General features: G+C 43.7%; 1 protein-coding gene across 1 annotated transcript in view; it reads right to left on the bottom strand.

The window, feature by feature from the left end:
• Nucleotides 1-19,855, bottom strand: part of LOC144686981 (protein boule-like) — a 157,180-nt gene that overhangs the window by 62,411 nt on the left and 74,914 nt on the right. Inside the window, exons 8-9 of the mRNA XM_078552819.1 lie at nucleotides 5,511-5,558; nucleotides 4,323-4,451 (exon numbers count right to left, since the gene is read on the bottom strand). Coding sequence (XP_078408945.1) covers nucleotides 4,323-4,451; nucleotides 5,511-5,558 — 177 coding nt within the window. The remainder of the gene's footprint in view (nucleotides 1-4,322; nucleotides 4,452-5,510; nucleotides 5,559-19,855) is intronic.

Genomic DNA, 19,855 nt, shown 5'->3' with positions numbered 1-19,855 from the left:
TAAGGCCTCTAATTAAGTTAAGCTCTAAATACAAACTCTGTTTCTTGCATTAAGCACTTTCAGCAGTTACAGAACTCTGAACTGCTAAGCTGAAACTTGGGGTTCAGCTGAACCCTTTAAATCCACCATAACAAGGTGGCTAATAAAAAAATGGGAAACCCATCTGGCGTAAAACACACTGCAAGCCTTTTGTTCAGACACTATATTATTCCAGTCAATTACCTTATTAATGAGCTTAACTACCCACTTTAATTAAATTTGAATAATGCGGGTGGGCTCCTGATTTTTATCCCCTCTCAGACACCATACTATCCGGAACTGATGTAATGACATCGGGAATGTGGCCTGACATCATCACGCCCGATAACATCGGTGTGGGTGCGGAACACTCCCATTCTTGGAGCGTATTTTTCAGTCCAAAGATTCATTTGCACATAGAGAATGAATTGGAGACATAATAAAACTGGCTGACAAGCCCAAAGCATTGTGGATTAGAAAGCTTTGGGCCATCTGTATGGGCTGGGTAACTTAAGGTATATCCCCATGGCTGTGCATGAGTTTAAATATTGGGGAGGAAATGCAACATGTGTGTCAAGCCTGAAGTTGCACTCCAGGCTACTGAGATAAAGGCCTTTTTGGCTGTTGCTATAAATTATCCTGGGGGGGCATTAAGTAAAAATGATTCATTTAGCCTGATCTCCAACAGTCTGAATAAGCTTTCAGTTCCTCTGATCTGCATGGGCACAGGGACAGTCTGTTGACCAAGGATAAAAACAAAAGTACCTGGAAAAACTCAGCAGGTCTGACAGCATCTGCAGAGAGGGATACAGTTGACATTTCGAGTCCGTATGACCCTTCATCAGAACTAAGACATAGAAATGAAATGAAATATAAGCTGGTAGAGGGGGGTGGGTGTGACAGGTAGAGCTCGATAGGGAACCAGTGATAGGCGGAGGCCAAGAAGATTCTGCCAAAGATGTCATAGACAAAAGGACAAAGGGGTGTTGACGGTGGTGATATTATCTAAAGGATGTGCTAATGGGGCCATTAAGGGTAGAAAGCAGGTCGAGCAAGTGCCAGATGGCTTTGGTGGGGGTGGGGTGGGGGGGAAAGGATCGAAACGGGCTAAAAGGTGGAGATGAAACAATAGATTGAAATAAATTTTTAAAATAGGAGGGAAAAGAAAAATATATTTGTAAAAAAATTATAAGTTATTGGAAAAAGGGGGATCAGAAAGGGGGTGGGGATGGAGGAGAGAGAGTTCATGATCTGAAATTGTTGAACTCAATATTAAGTCCGGAAGGCTGTAAAGTGCTTCTACCTCCTCCCCAAAATCCACAAACAGGACTGTCCCGGCAGACCGATCGTGTCAGCCTGTTCCTGCCCCATGGAACTCATTTCTTGCTATCTTGACTCCATTCTCTCTCCCCTTGTCCAGTCTCTTCCCACCTACACTGGCGATTCCTCTCACGCCCTACATCATATCAACAATTTCCAGTTCCCTGGCCCCAACCGCCTCCTCTTCACCAGATATGTCCAATCCCTCTACACCTCCATCCCCCACTGGGATGGTCTGAGGGCTCTCCGCTTCTTCCTCGAACAGAGGCCCGAACAATCCCCATCCACCACTACTCTCCTCCGTCTGGCTGAACTTGTTCTCTCACTGAACAATTTCTCCTTAACAAAAATAAAAATAACTGGAAAAACTCAGCAGGTCTGGCAGCATCTGCGGAGAGGAACACAGTTAACGTTTCGAGTCCGTGTGACTCTTCAACAGAACTATGTAAAAATAGAAGAGAGGTGAAATATAAGCTGGTTTGTGGCGGGGTGGGACAGGTAGAGCTGGATAGAGGACCAGTGATAGGTGGAGATAACCAAAAGATGTCACAGACAAAAGAAAAAAGAGGTGTTGAAGGTGATGATATTATCTAAGGAATGTGCTAATTAAGGGTAGATAGCAGGACGAGCAAGGTACAGATAGCCCTAGTGGGGGTGGGGTGGGGTGAAGGAATCGAAATAGGCTAAAAGGCAGAGATAAAACAATGGATAGAAATACATTTAAAAATAATGGAAATAGGTGGGATATTGGGGAAAAAAAAGGGGGTGGGGGGGTCGGAAATGGGGTGGGGATGGAGGAGAGAGTTCATGATCTAAAATTGTTGAACTCAATATTCAGTCCGGAAGGCTAGTCGGAAGATGAGATGGTGTTCCTCCAGTTTGCGTAGAGCTTCACTGGAACAATGCAGCAGGCCTTAAATTTCTCCTTAAACTCGTCTCACTTCTTCCAAATAAAAGGTGTGGCTATGGGTACCCGCATGGGCCCCAGTTATGCCTGTCTCTTTGTCGGGTGTGTGGAACATTCCTTGTTCCAGTCCTACTCAGGCCCCCTCCCACAACTCTTTCTCCGGTACATCGAAGACTGCTTCGGTGCTGCTTCATGCTCTCGTCTGGACCTGGAAAAATTTAGTAATTTTGCTTCCAATTTCCACCCCTCCATCATTTTCACGTGGTCCTCCGTCGCATCTGTTCTGATGATGCCACTTTCCAAAACAGTTCTTCTGACATGACTTCCTTAACTAAGGCTTTCCACCCACGGTGGTTGACAGGGCACTCAACCGTGTCTGGCCCATCTCCCACGCATCCGCCCTCATACCTTCCTCTCCCTCCCAGAACCATGATAGGGTCCCCCTTGTCCTCACTTATCACCCCACCAGCCTCCGCGTTCAAAGGATCATCCTCCTCCATTTCCGCCAACTCCAGCATGATGCCACCACCAAACACATCTTCCCTTCACCCCCCCGGCGGCATTCCGCAGGGATCGTTCCCTCTGGGACACCCTGGTCCACTCCTCCATCACCCCCTACACCTCAACCCCCTCCCATTCAACCGCAGAAGGTGCAACACCTGCCCCTTTACTTCCCCCCTCCTCACTGTCCAAGGGCCCAAACACTCCTTTCAAGTGAAACAGCACTTCACTTGCACTTCCCTCAATTTAGTCTACTACATTCGCTGCTCCCAATGCGGTCTCCTCTACATTGGAGAGACCAAACTCAGACAGGGTGACCGCTTTGCGTAATACCTTCGGTCTGTCCGCAAGCATGACCCAGACCTCCCTGTTGCTTGCCATTTCAACACTGCTTTCATGCCTACATGTCCGTCCTTGGCCTGCTGCAATGTTCCAGTGAAGCTCAACGCAAACTGGAGGAACAGCACCTCATCTTCCGACTAGGCACTTTACAGTCTTCCGGACTTAAAATTGAGTTCAACAATTTCAGATCATGAATTCGCTCCTCCATCCCCACCCCCTTTTTTCCAATAATTTATAATTTTTTTACATTTATATTTTTCTTTTCCCTCCTATTTTTAAATTTATTTCAATCTATTGTTTCATCTCCACCTTTTAGCCCATTTCGATCCCTTCCCCCCACCCTACCCCCATAGGGCCATCTGCCACTTGCTCGTCCTGCTTTCTACCCTTAATTAGCACATCCTTTAGATAATATCACCACCGTCAACACCCCTTTGTCCTCTTGTCTATGACATCTTTGGCAGTCTCTTCTTGGCCTCCGCCTATCACTGGCCCCCTATCGAGCTCCACCTGTCCCACCCACCCCCTCTACCAGCTTGTATTTCATCATATTTCTATGTCTTAGTTCTGATGAAAGGTCATACAGACTCGAAACGTCAACTGTATCCCTCTCCGCAGATGCTGTCAGACCTGCTGAGTTTTTTTCCAGGTATTTTTGTTTCTGTTCTAGATTTCCAGCATCTGCAGTACTTTGCTTTTATCTTCATGCTGACCAAGGATCTTCAGGTACTCCTGTACTGAAATGCCGAACAGTCAAATTTGGAACAAGAATAACTGACAGGCTAGAACCATTCCTCCTGCCTCTTTGCACTCCCAATACCAGACTCGAGTCTACTGCAGGCAGAAGCTCAATTGCACTCACTAGGGAAGCTCCAGTAAATCCCAATGCAGTGCAATGTGGATGGAGACCTGATGTGACAAAACTCCACCATTTTCCTCTCTCCTTCCAGGGCTCGAGTACAACCGATTTCCCAGGCACAATTAAGAACAAGAATAAGAGAGAAACAGAAAGTGGAAGACAAGGAAAAAAAAAACAGAACGTATATTCAGCAAAAATAGAAAGCAGGAGACGAACACAGAGAAATAACATTAAGACAAAGGCATTAAGTTTTGCTCGTGAGCAGCTTAACTATAATTGTATAGAAGATAGCAATAAAAAAGTTAAACTCTTAACCAGATAAAAACAAATACTACAATTTGTTTTTCTTTTGGTTAAACAATTGAGTAATTTTACCTCTGGCATTGAGGCTTCCATCACTGGAAGTGGAGGAGGTGCACATCCGCCATCCTGAGGCATTTCCACTGGTTGATATATTATCTCAGATGGTTGTAGATACAACACAGAGGCTGTAGAAGCTGGTGACTAATTAAATAAGTAAGCAATGTAAATGGCACACTAAAGTATTTCATCAAGTTATACATCAATGTAAACCAATAGGCCATTTGGTTGAGTTTTAGAAACTATTTTGTTGTGTGCATATGAGGCAATGTGATACAGCATTCCAGATTTCTACCACATCACCAATACTGTGAAGTGCGAGCAGGCAAAATAAACTATTTGCGATTCAATTAAAAGTAAAAATATTCAGAAGGATACATAGTTCTTTTAAGTCAAAACAGATATCAAATTACCCCTTTTCATTAAGTCCTTCATTTGTATCTATCTCAGGCTCTGCACAAGTTAACAAGAACATCAGCGAAACAAGTGCAAAAAATGCGCTATTTAATATTTCATGGCATCTTAAGTGAACTACATCCTTTCTAAGGCAGATCTTTCTAAGCCATATAAAAATAGTGATCAGATGTTTTGTAGGGTGCTTCATTTTCAATGGTCCGTGAAACCAAGTAGCAGAATGCAGGAAATCTGAAAGCAATTTATCATCACTAAAGATGTAAAGCTTCATCGGTCAGTTTTTCAAATATAAATAAAACTACAAAAGCACAATAATGTGCATTTGTATAGGAATATCTGAGGATTCCTTTCCTTTAGGTCAGGTACAGTTTTTTTGAAAGACTGCCTAAGAATTTCAGATCCAATATGGTCTTATTTCACACTAATCATCTGATTATTGACAGACTGGCATGTGAGCACCACATTAAAATTCAGCAGCAGTATCTCAAAAACTAAATGGATTTTAATTATATTATTTTTGGAGCTACTTTTGACAATTAACTACAGAAAAGCTAAATAGCCACAGTGCAGTTCACCATTCATAAAGTTGCTGGAAAACTTGAATGGCAGTCATCCTTATCTACAATACTCCAGACAGAAAAATCCTTTGTTTTCCATAAGAGCAGAGGGACCTAATTCCAAACACCAGCTATTAACAAGTTGGTGTAGCTATTTTCTTTGTTGCTGCATTTATTTCAACCATAAAAATAGCTTACTAATCATGCAAAAGCTAACAATATGAAGTTTTACCTGAGGCAATCCCCACTGCCACTGACCTGCGAGACAATGAGCTGGTGCCTGCAAACAAAAACAGTAGGTAATAACATACACACTCATTGACAGTAACAAAAATCTAGAAAGTTCTTACTTCTTTTGAGAAAATAAGGGTTTTATGGCAGCCTTCCTGCAAGAAAACAAGTTCACATTTTCAGGTAATTTTGTTGCAAACAACATAAAGGTGCCTGAAATCTCTCAAAAATAAAGGTAAACAGAAACATCTGGATCAATCACGATTTACTCGTTAGCTCCCACAACATGCCTGCGTTCTCAATCGAGAGAAAATCCTGACAATATGTGAAGATTCAGCAGCTCTCCAGGACAGTGTACTGAGGATTGAGGGCTGCTAGTATTAAAAAAAGTACTTACAATGACCACCACCTTATCTTCTGATGAGATAGAAAGCTTGCTATGCCTTAAGAAGGAAAACCAGAAGTCTTAAGAGGGCTGAGCCAAAAACAGTCTCAAAAGAGCTTAGTTGAAATTTACCCACTAGTTCAGGCAATAATTATGCTGCCCAGCATTGACAATAGTTAATAATAGTACAGGAATTAAGTCCCTATTGAACTACTGCTGTAGAAGTTAGAAGAGACAGTAATCCATTTTAAGAAAGTTGGCCATGTACTATAGTAAGATTTCATCTGGAGGTTAACAATACATAATCCCCTAAAGAAATAAAAGGACTTCCTCAACCAAGATTAGGCTATTTCACTGCAGAATGCAGGTACGATTGAACCGTTACTGTATCAACAATCTGCATTCATATCGCACCTTTAATATGGCAAAATACCCCAAGAAGTTTAACAAGAGTTATCAGTAAAAAAAAAATTAAGAAGAAAAGCCTTGCACCTGGAAGCTAGCATTAATAGCAAGCCTCAATGAACACCAACTAGAACTGTCCCTAAAAAAGGTGGATCTAATGTTGTTCCATTGTTTATAAATCGATGAAGGGATAGCCTGAGTAATTACAGGCCAGGCAGTCTAACCTCAGTGGTGGGTAAATTATTGCAAAAAGTTCTGAGAGCCAGCTTAAATCGTAATTTAGAGAAGCATGGATTAATCAAGGGAAGCTAGCATGGATTTGATAAGGGAAGGTCGTGTCTAACTAATGCTTTGAGGAGGTAACAAGGGAGGATTGATCTCGTCTACATGTGTTTTCAGAAGATCTCTCACAGCAGACTGGTCAAAAAATTAAAACCTCATCTGGTCCAAGGGCAAGAGGCAATTTGGTTCCAAAATTGGCTCAGCAGCAGGAAGCAAATGCTATGGTTGGTGGTTGTTTTTCTGACAAGAAAGATGTTTCCTATAGGGACCCACAGGGCTCAGTACTGCATCCCTCGCTGTTCATGGTTCATAGCAATGAAGCGTAGGCATGATTAAAGCAAAAGAATCATAATCAAAAGAAATGGGGATGGAGACATTTTTGGTAGGTCTGGAAGATGACAGGATTAGAGCAATAGTAACAGGCGAATGAACCCCAGGAATGCCCAGCAAACTATTAACAAGCATTTTAGATGTAATTTGAAATTTTGTGGTAAATTGCCCAAAATGGAACAACAGGGTTTTCTAGGCGACGCATGACATGGAAGGTGCAAGAGCTGCAGAACAAGAGTCAGCACTCACATTTCTGTCTTCGGCCTGCTACGATGTTCCATTGAAGCCCAACATAAGCTGGAGGAACAGCACCTCATCTTCTGATTAGGCACTTTCCAGCCTTCTGGACTCAATATTGATTTCAACAACTTCAGACCATGAACTTCCCAAGTATCTGCATCTTGTTTTAATGTTTTGCTTTCAGAAAGCACTGACTCTCGTTCTGCTAGTAACACATTCTGCTATCTTGGTTTCAAACAGGTTGACCTTTATGCCACTAAAGCAGGTATTAATAGGGATAAGTTGGAGATCAGGAGATTAAATGACAGAGATATCGTGGACACAACACAAAGGGAGTGGTCGTGATGCTATGAAAGACTAAAGCAGGTATTAATAGTCTTTCATAGTATCACGACCACTCCCTTTGTGTTGTGTCCACGATATCTCTGTCATTTAATCTCCTGATCTCCAACTTATCCCTGACTTTCTATTTTGCTCCAGATGCTCCACCCCATCTTTTCAACAGCATAAAACCCATCACATTTTTACCTCTTCTCAGCTCTGAAGTCATATTGACTCGAGACGCCAAATGTTTCTCTCTCTATAGGTGCTGCCAGACCTGCTGAGTTTTTCCAGCATTTTCAGTTTTTAATTTCAAATTTCCAGCACCCACAGTATTTTGCTTTTATTTTATAAGAATAGGATTGTTAGAAGGAATTTGGTGTCTATTCTGAAGTGCCAGGTTTGGGATAGCAAGCCTCTTCATGTGGGTGGGTGGCGCAGTGGAATTATCACTGGACTGGTAATCCAGAGACCCAGGGTAATACTCAAATGACCTGGATTAAAATCCCACCACAGCAGATGGTGGAATTTGAATTCTGAAATTAAAACCATTGTCAATTGTCATAAAAACCTACCTCTCTTTTAGGGAAGGAAATCTGCTGTCCTTACCTAGTTTGGCCTAAATGTGACTCCAGGTCAGCAGCAGTAATGTGGTTAACTCTTAAATGTCCTCTGAAATGAAATCAAACCACTAAAAAGTAGATAAAAAGGAATGAAACTGGACAGACCACCTAACATCCCTAACGGCAAACCCAGCCTTGTGGACCCTGTAAAGTCCTCCTTACTAACATCTGGGGCCCACCGGCAGGATAGACCCAGCAAAGGTAGCGGCACTGTGGTATACAGTTGGGAGGGAGTTGCCCTGGGAGTCCTCAACATCGACTCTGGACTCCATGAAGTCTCATGGCATCAGGTAAAACATGGGCAAGGAAATCTCCTGATTACCATGAACTGTATCCCCCACCTTCAGCTGATGACTCAGTACTCCTGCATGCTGAACACCACATGGAGGTAGCATCGAGGGTGGCAAGGGTACAGAATATACTCTGGGTAGGGGACTGCAATGTCCATCACCAAGAGTGGCTCGGTAGCACCACCACAGGCTAAGATGGTCGAATCCCAGACTGCTGCTAGACTGGGTCTGCAGCAGGTGCTGAGGGAACCAACAAGAGGGAAAAAACATACTTGACTTCATCCTCATCAACCTGCCTGCCACAGGTGTATCTGTCCGTAACAGTATCGGTAGGAGTAACTGCCATACAGTCCTTGTGGGGATGAAATCCCATCTTCACACTGAGCATCATGTTGTGTGGCACTACCACTGTGCGAAATGGGTTCGATTTCAAACAATCTAGCAACTCAAGACTGGGCATTCATGAGGTGCTGTGGGCCATCAGCAGCAGAATTGTAATCCACCACAATCTGTAATCTCTTGGAACAGCATATCCCCCACTCTACTATTACCATTAACCCAGGTTCAATGAAGAATGTAGGAGGGCATGCCAGGAGCAGCACCAGGCTTCCCTAAAAATGAGGTGTCCACCTGGTGAAGCTACAACACATGACTACTTGCGTGTCAAACTGCATAAGCAGCAAGTGGCAGACAGGGCTAAGCAATCCCACAACCAACGGCTTAGATCTAAGCTCTGCAGTTCTGCCACATCTAGTCGTGAATGGTGGTGGACAATTAAACAACTCTCTGGAGGAGAAGGCTCCACAAATATCCTCATCCTCAATTATGGAGGAGCCCAGCACAACAGTGCAAATGGTGAAGCATTCGCAACAATCTTCAGCCAGAAATGCCGAGTGGATGATCCATCTCGGCCTCCTACAAAGGTGCCCAGCATCACAGATGCCAGTCTTCAGCCAATTCTATTCACTCCACATGATATCAAGATACAGGTGAAGGCACTGGATATTGCAAAGGGTTTGGGCCCTTACAATATTCCGGCAATAGTACTGAAGGCTTGTGCTCCAGAACTTGCCGTACCCCTAGCTAAGCTGTTCCAGTACAGGTACAACGCTGGCGTCTGCCTGGTTATGTGGAAAATTGCCCAGGTATGTCCTATGCACATAAAGCAGGACAAATCCAACCCAGCCAATTACCACTCCATTTACTCTTCATCATCAGAGAAGTGATGGAAGGGGTCATCAACAGCATTATAAAGCAGCACTTGCTTTGCAATAACCTGCTCACTGATGCTCAGTTTAGGTTCTGCAAGGGTCACTCAGTTTCTGATCTCGTTACAGCCTTGAACAAAACATGAACAAAAGAGCTGAACTCCAGAGGTGAGGTCACTGCCCTTGACATCAAGGCTGCATGTGACCGAGTGTGACATCAAGGAGCCTTGGCAAAACTGGAGTCAATGGGCATCCGGGGGAAATCTCTCCGCTGGTTGGAGTTGGAGCACAAAGGAAGATGGTTGTGGCTGTTGGAGGTCAATCATCTCAGTTCCAGAACATCACTGCAGGGAGTTCCTCAGGGTAATGTCCTAGGCCCAAACATCCTAAGCTGCTTCATAAATGACCTTCCTTCCATCATAAGGTTAGAAGTGGGGATGTTTGCTGATGATTGCACCAATGTTCAGCACCATTCGTGTCTCCTCATATACTAAAGCAGTCTATGTCCAAATGCAGAAAGGCCTGGACAATATCCAGGCTTGGGCTGACAAGTGGCAAGTAACATTTGCGCCACGGAAGTACTAGGCATTGACCATCTCCAACAAGAGAGAATCTAACCATCACCCCTTGACATTCAATGGCATTATCATTGCTTAATCCCCACTAACAACATCATGGGGTTACCATTGACCAGAAACTGAACTGGACTCGCCATATATATATATATATACTGTGGCTACAAGAACAGGTCAGAGGCTAGGAATCTTGTGGCGAGTCGCTCACCTCCTAACTCCCCAAAGCATATCCATTATCTACAAGGCACAAGTCAGGAATGTGATGGAATACTCTCCACTTGCCTGGATGAGTGCAGCTCCATCAACACTCAAGAAGCTCGACATGATTCAGGACAAAGCAATCCAATTGACTGGCATCCCTTCCACATACATTCACTCTGTCCACCACCAACAAACAGTGGCAGTGTGTACCATCTACAAGATGCACTGCAGAGACTCACCAAGGCTCCTTAGGCAGCACCTTCCAAACCCACGACCACTGCCATCTAGAAGGACAAGGGCAGCAGATACATGGAAACACCACCACCTGCAAGTTCCCTTCCAAGCCACTCACCATCCTGACTTGGACTATTGCTGGGTCAAAATCCTGGAAGTCCCTCCCTAACAGCACTGTGGGTGTGCTTCCACCACGTGGACTGCAGCGGTTCAAGAAAGCAGTTCACCATCAAGGGCAGTTAGGGATGAGCAATAAATGCTGGCCTGGCCAACGATGCCCACATCCCGTAAATGAATATTGGAAAAAAAAAACGATGAATTATGTATGGAATAAATATTCCGAGGTGGGGCATTTAAGACTAAGGTGAAACTGGTGGCTCAGGGTTTCAAAGAGAGTCTTGAGCCTGGATTTTCACAGAGTTGTGAAAACAAATCTGAGAATTGAAAACATATCTGTTTTAGCAGTTTCCATAGCTGTTTATTGTCATCGTTATTAATATTGTATTGTTGTTACTGCTCGACTACTATCCACAATCTATCATCACAGTGGGGAGGGGGCTCTAAGTTCACAGTTTGACTGACAGCTCAAATACATTAATGAAGGATTAGCTGTCTTTGATGTAGAATGAGGAATACAAATGTTAGTTTTTAAAAGGAATTAAGTACTTGAGCGCATTTATATGTATTGAATGGGCATTCATGAATGAGTTTTTTAATATAGGGAAGTTTGTAATAGATATTTAGAGCTTTATTTTATTTCTCAACATGGCTCTCGAGGTCTGTCTATGGTGAATTTCCATGGAGTGCACAAGGGCAAAGAGTGGTGGATGGGGGACATAAACTGGCATAGGAACTATAAAAAGAGTCACAGCAATGGATGGAGGGCATTAGCTGGCACTAAGTTGCTATGGGACTAGAAGGGGCTGTGGATTGACATGAGTTGGCACAGAGGCTATAAAGGGGTCATGGGGATGGGTGGAGGGCAGTAGTTGCCATGTATGGGGAGTGGGTGGAGGGGCATGAGGACTAGAGGGCCTGATGTTTAAGAAAACAACTGGGAGGAAGTCCCAGAGAACCAAGGTAGGCCTTCTACCAGCCCACCTGGCTACTTGGCAACCCCTGTAGCTGAATTCACTCTGAATTCAGGGCTGACAGGCCAAAATCCATACCACACTCTCGGAACGAAGATCATGCCATTCAGGGCCCATTTTTCTGAGGTGGGTGTGGCAAGCCAGGGGATTTCCCAGCTCTGTGCATTTGCCTCAGGAGTAAAAATCCAGGTCTTGGTGATCAAGATGTTGGGGTGGACTCCCACACAGTAGGAAAAGCAATTCTGAAAATTTTCTCAGCAACGAAAACCACATATTTGTGGGAAGATTGATACAAAAGCCACATTTTGGCAGGGTGAAAATTGCAAAGAACTGTTTGTGAACCTACCTAAAGAAGTGAGTGATGTAGAAAGGAGGCTGAGGAAATCAAACATAAGTGTTTATAGGTTGAACGATGCATCGAGGGTATGATATTTCTCAGTTGGGTCTGTCTTGCTAGAGTAAACTGTTTTCAAGTGAAAGCAGATGCAGCAATGCTCTACTGGTATCACAAAGAGAAACTTGCAGGCATCTTTATGATGTATGTTTATGATTTTTTATGTAGAGATTGTATGGAATTAGAGCAATTTGTTATAGATAAAACAGAATTTAAGATTGGAATCAGGCTTCAGGACCTTTAAATATATAGGCTTAGACAAAAATCAGAACAGATTGGGAATAACCTTGAATCAACAATCATACATAGAAAGTGTTCATCGTAGCCCGATTTATCGGGCCAGGTCATCACAGAAAGATGATCGCATCCAAACAAGAAACGGAGCCGTTAAGAAGCTTGACTGGACAGTTAAACTGATTATGTACTCGGACAAGGCCCAGTGCCAGTTATGACATATTGGAACTTAATACTATGTTAAAGCATGCTACAATTGAGGAGGTTTTGAGGTCAAATAAAACATTAAAGAAATTAAATTTGGAGACATGTATACTTGAGTTTTGGTTGCGGTTGGGGGGGGGAGGGAAGAGGGTGGCCAAAGATAAAAAAAAATCCAAAAATCTTTGTGATAAGGAATCATGTAATTATAATACATTTTATGATCAACAGTGAAATGCAAATGCTGCGAGGCCAATTCAACAGCTGGAATCATTAGGCTTCCAAGTAGTTTAGTTTTCCCTTTGTTTACTTTCTATTATCGTCAAGACTGTGGACCAATACATTTGTATAAAATCACCAGACACGTCTGGATTTCAGCATTCAATGCAGTTAGTTTGGACTTCATTCTGTATTGCATGCACTAACAACAGAACATTATATACCTGTGAAGGACTATAACAATTTTGTGCAAACTATTTTCCAATGTGACTCCATTTTAACTCACCACCATCTTCTCAAGGACAATTAAGGACGGGAAAGCAGCATTGTAACATTTGATATCTTATTATTTAAGTTCACATATTACAGATCAACATATAATACTTAACATACATATGAAAATGTGTTTATAAAGTACTCTAAAAATGTTATATAATCATGTAGGTTTCAGCCAGACTCTCTACATTCCCTGGTGAAAGACAACACGGCGAATCCCCTCTCTTCCCCACCAGACACATAACCTTTTCCCCAACCAGCAAGCCCCCTACTCACTCGTGCTATCCCTCCCCAATCAGTACTCCACTCACTCAGTAATGATTTCCCTTTTCCACTTACTCACTCATGCCCTCTTCCTTCTCTACTCTTCCCCCAACCTGAATTTCCCCACTTTGCCCGGATATGTTGTTGCCAATGGGCTTGGAAAATGCTGGTCATAGTCATCGATATTCTGCTCTCTATTGCGAGAAGGTTGCCCTGAACAGGCAGTGAGGCAATGACTAGCTGCAGACCACTAAGAATCCATCCACTCGGCACCTTCGAGTAGACTGTCCTCTGACACAGAGCCCATTGTACTGTGAAGGCTATCTCTGATGACAGTAAGTTGCTGCCTTATGCATTCTCTCCACTCACTCCTCACCTTGAGAAGTGCTGATGGTGACTGGCTCGAAGGGCTGAGTGGCCTACTCCTGCTCTTAATTTGTTTGTTCGTATGGAGAGACTGTGGACCACCTTCTTCCCTCATCTCTGCAGCCACAGGCATAAGGGTGAGAAGAGGAAAAGAGCTCTGAGAAAGAAGCTTTGTCACTCAACCTAAAACTCTCAGTCACAAACTCAGATACTGGCACTGTGTGAACGTTAGAAGTTAGCTTAGAGTCAGAATCTGCATGTGATCAATCACTCGGTACAAGAGGGCTGCAGCCAGGCCAAGGGGACTTAACAGCTGATATGCAAACTCCTCAGAGGCGAGGTCACATACCAGTTATGGTGCAGGAGACTCAAATGAGGACTTTACTGAGGTGAACAATAGGAAAACATTGACGAACATGCACATTGAGAAGGATGATGCATTGATGGGTCTGCCAGGTTGCATCCAGTCACTGATGTCATGACCATGGATCACAATCCTGAATTACTTACAGACATATTGAATTTTTAAGTAAGTCATATGTTTTTTTAAAAAAGGACATAAAAGCAAAAGCTGGCTGAGACTGTAAAGTAACCACTTGCTGGAAAATTCCTATGTGGATTACACTTGACCAACTAGTCCAGAGAACGGAACAACGACCTAAAAAGGTGTCAAGGCCTACTTCAGACAGAGACACATCAAAGGAAAAGATATAATGCAAAAAACTGAATTATAATCTCCTGTAGTTGCAGAGATAATGAAGGCTGATTACCATATCAGCAGAAACCACCTCCTGTTGAGTTATATCCCAGACTGTGGACATGAACAGAGTTGAAGAACATCAACTAGGCATCCCTGTGCTTGCAGGTTAAAAAAAAGGTCCTCTCTCTCTCTGATTGCTAAAGTCACAAGTCAGCAAAGTCACAATTGAGAAGGAAACAGGACTACTCCTTTCAGCTAACCTGCAGACCCACGAATCTCCAAACCCTCTGCTCAACTGCCAAAGTCAGCTTTCATGGAATCATCCAACTTAACGGCCGCAACGTTTCACCATCTACTCCTCATGGACAAACCAAAGACAGTCGTATATATTTTTAAAAAGTTTTATTTCTGGACTCGCTTCTCATTTCTAATTTGTTAGGTGCGTTGCGTTTTTATTATTTTATTAAACACGTTTTAGAACTAATAAACTCAGTCTTTCCTTGATTCAAGAAAGCCTGGTTAAATTGGCTCCTTTTAAAACATAAATACATTTGGAGTGGGAAAAGATATCCACGAGGAAAGGGATCCTTTGTAAAATAAGCTTGTTGCGACCAGCCGAGGGGGTTGACTAAAGAAGGTGAGCCAGTTCACCCCTCCTTACCTGGGATCATAACGATTCGGGGGTACCTTGTCCGGAATCATAAGTTGGGGGAACTTCCCGGGGACCGGTCGTAACACTGGCTAGGAGAACGTAGTAGTCCAGCTGCACTGTGGCATAGGGCATATCACGGAGCCTGAAACCCATCCTTTCCACCTATCTCCAGGGCAGCACTGCCAGAAGTACCCATGACAGAGCATTTACTGGCCGCTGTCTCAGGCAACGGTTACACTGCAGCACAGGCAAGGGCCTCCCACAGTGCTGCATTGGAAACTCGAGAAGACCAAAGAACTGAAGTCATGAAAGAGAGTTTCAGTGTTCAACAGAGCATGCAAGTCTCTCAACAGTCCAGCATTCTGTGCTCCAGTAGATTATGAGGATTATTGAGGTGGGGCCACCCCCACCCATCCGTGGAGTGGCAGTGTGGAGCACAAGCCTGCTATCCTCTCTCAGAGAGGCAGCATTCATACTCCCACCAGTGCCACTCTGCCAGTGCCTGTGCTGTTGCCTCTCAGACAGTTAGCCCACATTGCTGCTGCCCAAGTTGAGGTACTGTGGTCCAAAAGCTCAGCCCTCAAGGCCCAATGCTGCTCGAGGGAGTCCTCCAAGGCCATCTGCAATCTCCCCCAGTGAAAGTCAGCAGCCTTCCTGTAGTCATGCTGCAAGCACTGGGGGAGAACAGGCAAAGGCACCCACAAGACAGGCACCAAGGGGAACATAAGGGTGACTAATTCTAGGAGCCTCTGTGGAGAGAAAATCAGTTAATTCTTTAGATCTGTTACCTTTCGTCAGAACCAGTGACCTGGTACAGACTGAAACATTAACTCTATTTTTCTCCTCCACAGAGGCTGCCTGGCCTGCTCAGTATTTCCAATATTTTCCGTTTTCATTTCAAATTTCCAGCATCTGCAGTATTTTGCTTTTGATTAGTTGTTTTTGCATTACTGGTGTATTGCTGAATGAAGTTCTTCTCGGAAGTTTTTGCTGTTGGCCTTTATTGAGTGATAGAGACCAAGAGGATTTTGTCTTGGGGAATCTGAAATGGACATACTATGAGGGTATGGTAGGTACACATTGGGAGTGGAGAAGTTTCTTCTACCTGAAGCGAAGCCTCACAATAAAGGTTCCTCTCACTCTATCCTGCTGCATGTGGTGCACCTAATTTCCTCCCTTCCTCCTTCTGCCCACACACCTCCCTCAACCCCAAAGCTCATCGCTGGATCGCAGGTGGTGGTGACTAGGTCCTATTACTGCAAGATTGGACATACTTGGACAGCACACCACCACCACCATGTAGGCCCTCTCAGGAATATGATATTTCCCCACCTAAATGGTGAAATCTCCACTTCAAGTGCTCAGTGGATTACTCCACAGTGTTGTGGGTGATTCCCTGGCTATCATTAAAGGCCTTCTGGCCTCCCATATTGGGATGTGGGAAGGGGGACATGAGTCACTTTTGGAGGGGGTTTCTGGAAGGGCTGCAGTCTGTCTTGAAGACCTAAAGACAGTAGGAATTGCTGACTGTTGCGGCGTCAAACCAGGATAAGGGCAGCCCTCCCAGTGGCTGTGAATCACAGGTTAATAAGAAGCACGGTCAGCAAGAGAGACTACGCCTGAGTGAGACGGAGACAGAGTGAGTACTTGGGAATTTGGTGCATGGGGGAAAAGAGGCGCTTTAGGTAAGGTTTATTGTAAGAAGTAGAGCTTAATAAGTTGGGGGTTTGGTGGATAGGGGGAGGAGGTGCTCCTTTCCTCTACTCTTTTTCAGCTTCCACTTTGGTGCAGCAGGCTGGTGAGCAAGATGGTACCTCAGAGGACTGTAGCAAGAGCCAAGTTCGTGGCCGTGGACGTGACTCCAGGATGGTATGTTGCCTCCCTGATGCCAGGGTCAAGGATACCACAGAATGGCTGCAGGACATTCTTTTTAGGGTTGGTTGAACAACCGGAGTTCGTGGCCCACACTGGGACCAATGACATATGCACTGTGGTAGAGCGCCATTCACGTGGTGGTGGGGAGGACAAATGTAGTAGTAACAGGGGACAGCATAGTTAGGGGAATAGATACTGTTCCCTGCAGCAAAGACAGAGTCCTGAAGGCTGTGCTGCCTACCTGGAGCCAAAGTTAAAGGCATCTCTTCTGAGCTGGGGAGGAACTTGAAGTGGGAGGGGAAGGATCCAGTTGTCATGGTCCACGTAGGTTCCAACAACATAGGTAGGACTAGGAAAGAAGTTCTGCTGAGGGAATACAAGCAGCTCAGTGCTAAACTAAAAAACAGAATCACAAAGGTAATAACCTCCAGGTTACTACCTGAGCCATGTGCAAATTGGCGTAGGGTAAATAAGATTAGAGAGGTAAATGCATGGCTCAAAGATTGGAGTGGGAGAAATGGGTTCCGATTCATGGGGCACTAGCACCAGCACTGGGGAAGGAGAGGGCTGTTCCGTTGGCACAGGCTTTATTTGAACCATGTTGGGACCAGTGTCATGGCAAATCATATAACTAGGGTGGTAGATAGGACTTTAAACTAATTAGTGTGGGGATGGTTCAACTGAAGGTAAGTTTGAAAATTCAAAAAGAAACAAAGAGATCAAAGACGCAGGGTAGTGAAGAGGCGAACGATAATCAAAGTGTGACAGGAAGGGCCAGAAGATATAAGCAGAAGAGTGCAGCAGAAATTAGAACCAGAACGAGTAATAATGGTTAAAAAGTCAAAGCTTAAAGCTCTTGATCCGAATGCACGCAGCATTTGTAACAAGATAGGAGTTGACGGCACAAATAGAAATAAATGAATATGACTTGATAGCTATTGCAGAGACGTGGTTGCAGGGTGACCAAGACTGGGAACTCAACATTCAAGGGTATTCGACATTCCAGAAAAATAGGCAAAAAGGGAAAAGAGGTGAGGTAGCTTTGTTAATAAAGGAAAGCGTGCAGTGGTGAGTAGATCATGATGTGAAATAAGTTTGGGTGTAAATAAGGAATAGCAAGGGAAAGAAGTCACAGGTGGGAGTCATCCAAAGGCACCCCGAAGAGCTGCCTCACTGTAGAACAAAGTATAAATCGGGAACTAATGGAGATATGCAAGAAGGGCACGGCAATTGTCGTGGGTGATTTTAATTTGCATATTGAATGGGCAAATCAGATTAGCAGGGGTAACATGGAAGACGAATTTGTTGAGGGCATCAAGGATTGTTTCTTAGAGCAATACATTGCAGAACCTACCCGGGAACAGGCTATTTTAGATCTAATAATGTGTAATGAGGTAGGATTAATAAGAGGTACATAGCTAAGGATTCTCTAGCGGTTAGTGATCCCAACATGGTAAAATTTCAAATTCAGTTTGAGGGCGAGCAACCCAGGTCTCAAACCAGAGTCCTCAACTTAAATAAGGGCAACTGCAGAGGTATGAAGAAAGAGTTGTCTAAATTGGGCTAGGAAAATAGATTAAGGGGAAGGTTAGTGGATGAGCAGCGGCAGATATTTAAGCAGATATTTCATAACGCTCAGAGAAGATTTATCCCAGTCAAAAAGAAGGACTCGATGAGAAGGATGAACCACCCGTGGTTAACAAAGGTGGTCAAGGAGAGCATCCAAAGCGGCGAAAACTGGTGGTAGGCCAGAGGGTTGGGAATTTTTTTTAGGAACCAGCAGCAGATGGCTAAGAAGTTAATAAAGAAGGAGAAAATTGATTAAGAAAGTAAATTGGCAAAAAGTATAAAAACAAACAGCAAGAGCTTCTGTGGGTATATAAAAAAGGTAGCTAAAGTGAGCATGGGACCCTTGGAGGATGTGACTGTAACTGGGTAGGCCAGAGGGTTGGGAATTTTTTTAGGAACCAGCAGCAGATGGCTAAAAAGTTAATAAAGAAGGATAAAATTAATTAAGAAAGTAAATTGGCAAAAAATATAAAAACAAACAGCAAGAGCTTCTATGGGTATATAAAAAGGGTAGCTAAAGTGAGCGTGGGACCCCTGGAGGATGCAACTGGAGAACTGATAATAGGGAACAGGAAAATAACAGATAATTTAAACCAATACTTTGCATTGGTGTTCACAGTGGAAGACACTATGAACATCCCAAAGATGTCAGATAAGCAAGGAGCTAATGGGAGGAAAAGTTTTGTAACAGTCTCTATCACGAGGGACAAAGTATTTGACAAATTAATGGGACTCAAGGCAGACAAGTCGCCAGGATCTGATGGCCTGCATCCAAGAGTTTTAAAGAAAATGGCTGCAGAGATAGTGGAGGCATTGGTCAAAATATTCCAGAACTCAGTGAATTCCAGGAGGATCCCAGAGGATTGGAAAACCACAAATGTGACGCCCCTGTTCAAGAAGGGGGGGGGGACGGAGGGACAAAAAGCAGGGAACTATAGGCCAGTCAGTCTAACCTCTGTCGTTGGGAAAATGCTAGAGTCCATTATTAAGAAAGAAATAGCAGGACATTTAGAAAAGCTTAATGCAATCAAACAGGATCAACATGGTTTTGTGAAAAGGAAATCATGTTTGACAAATTTGCTAGAGTTCTTTGAGGATATAACAAGCCGAGTTGATAAAGAGGAACCGGTAGATGTAGTGTATTTGGATTTCCAGATGGCATTTGATAAGGTGCCACATAAAAGGTTATTGCACAAGATAGGAGCTTACGGTATTGGGGGATTTGATGTATTAGCATGGATTGAGGATTGGTTAACATGTAGCAGAGTCGGGATTAATGGGTCTTTTTCAGGTTGGAAAGACTAACTAGTGGAGTGCCACAAGGATCAGTCCTAGGGTCTCAATTATTTACTATCTATATTAATGACTTGGAGGAGGGGGCAGAGTGTATCCAAATTTGATGAAACAAAAA

Source organism: Cetorhinus maximus, chromosome 11, assembly GCF_964194155.1.
Source record: "Cetorhinus maximus chromosome 11, sCetMax3.hap1.1, whole genome shotgun sequence".
NCBI lineage: Eukaryota > Metazoa > Chordata > Chondrichthyes > Lamniformes > Cetorhinidae > Cetorhinus > Cetorhinus maximus.
The sequence above is the reverse complement of the archived record's forward strand: the minus strand, read 5'-3'. Positions and strand labels throughout refer to the sequence as shown.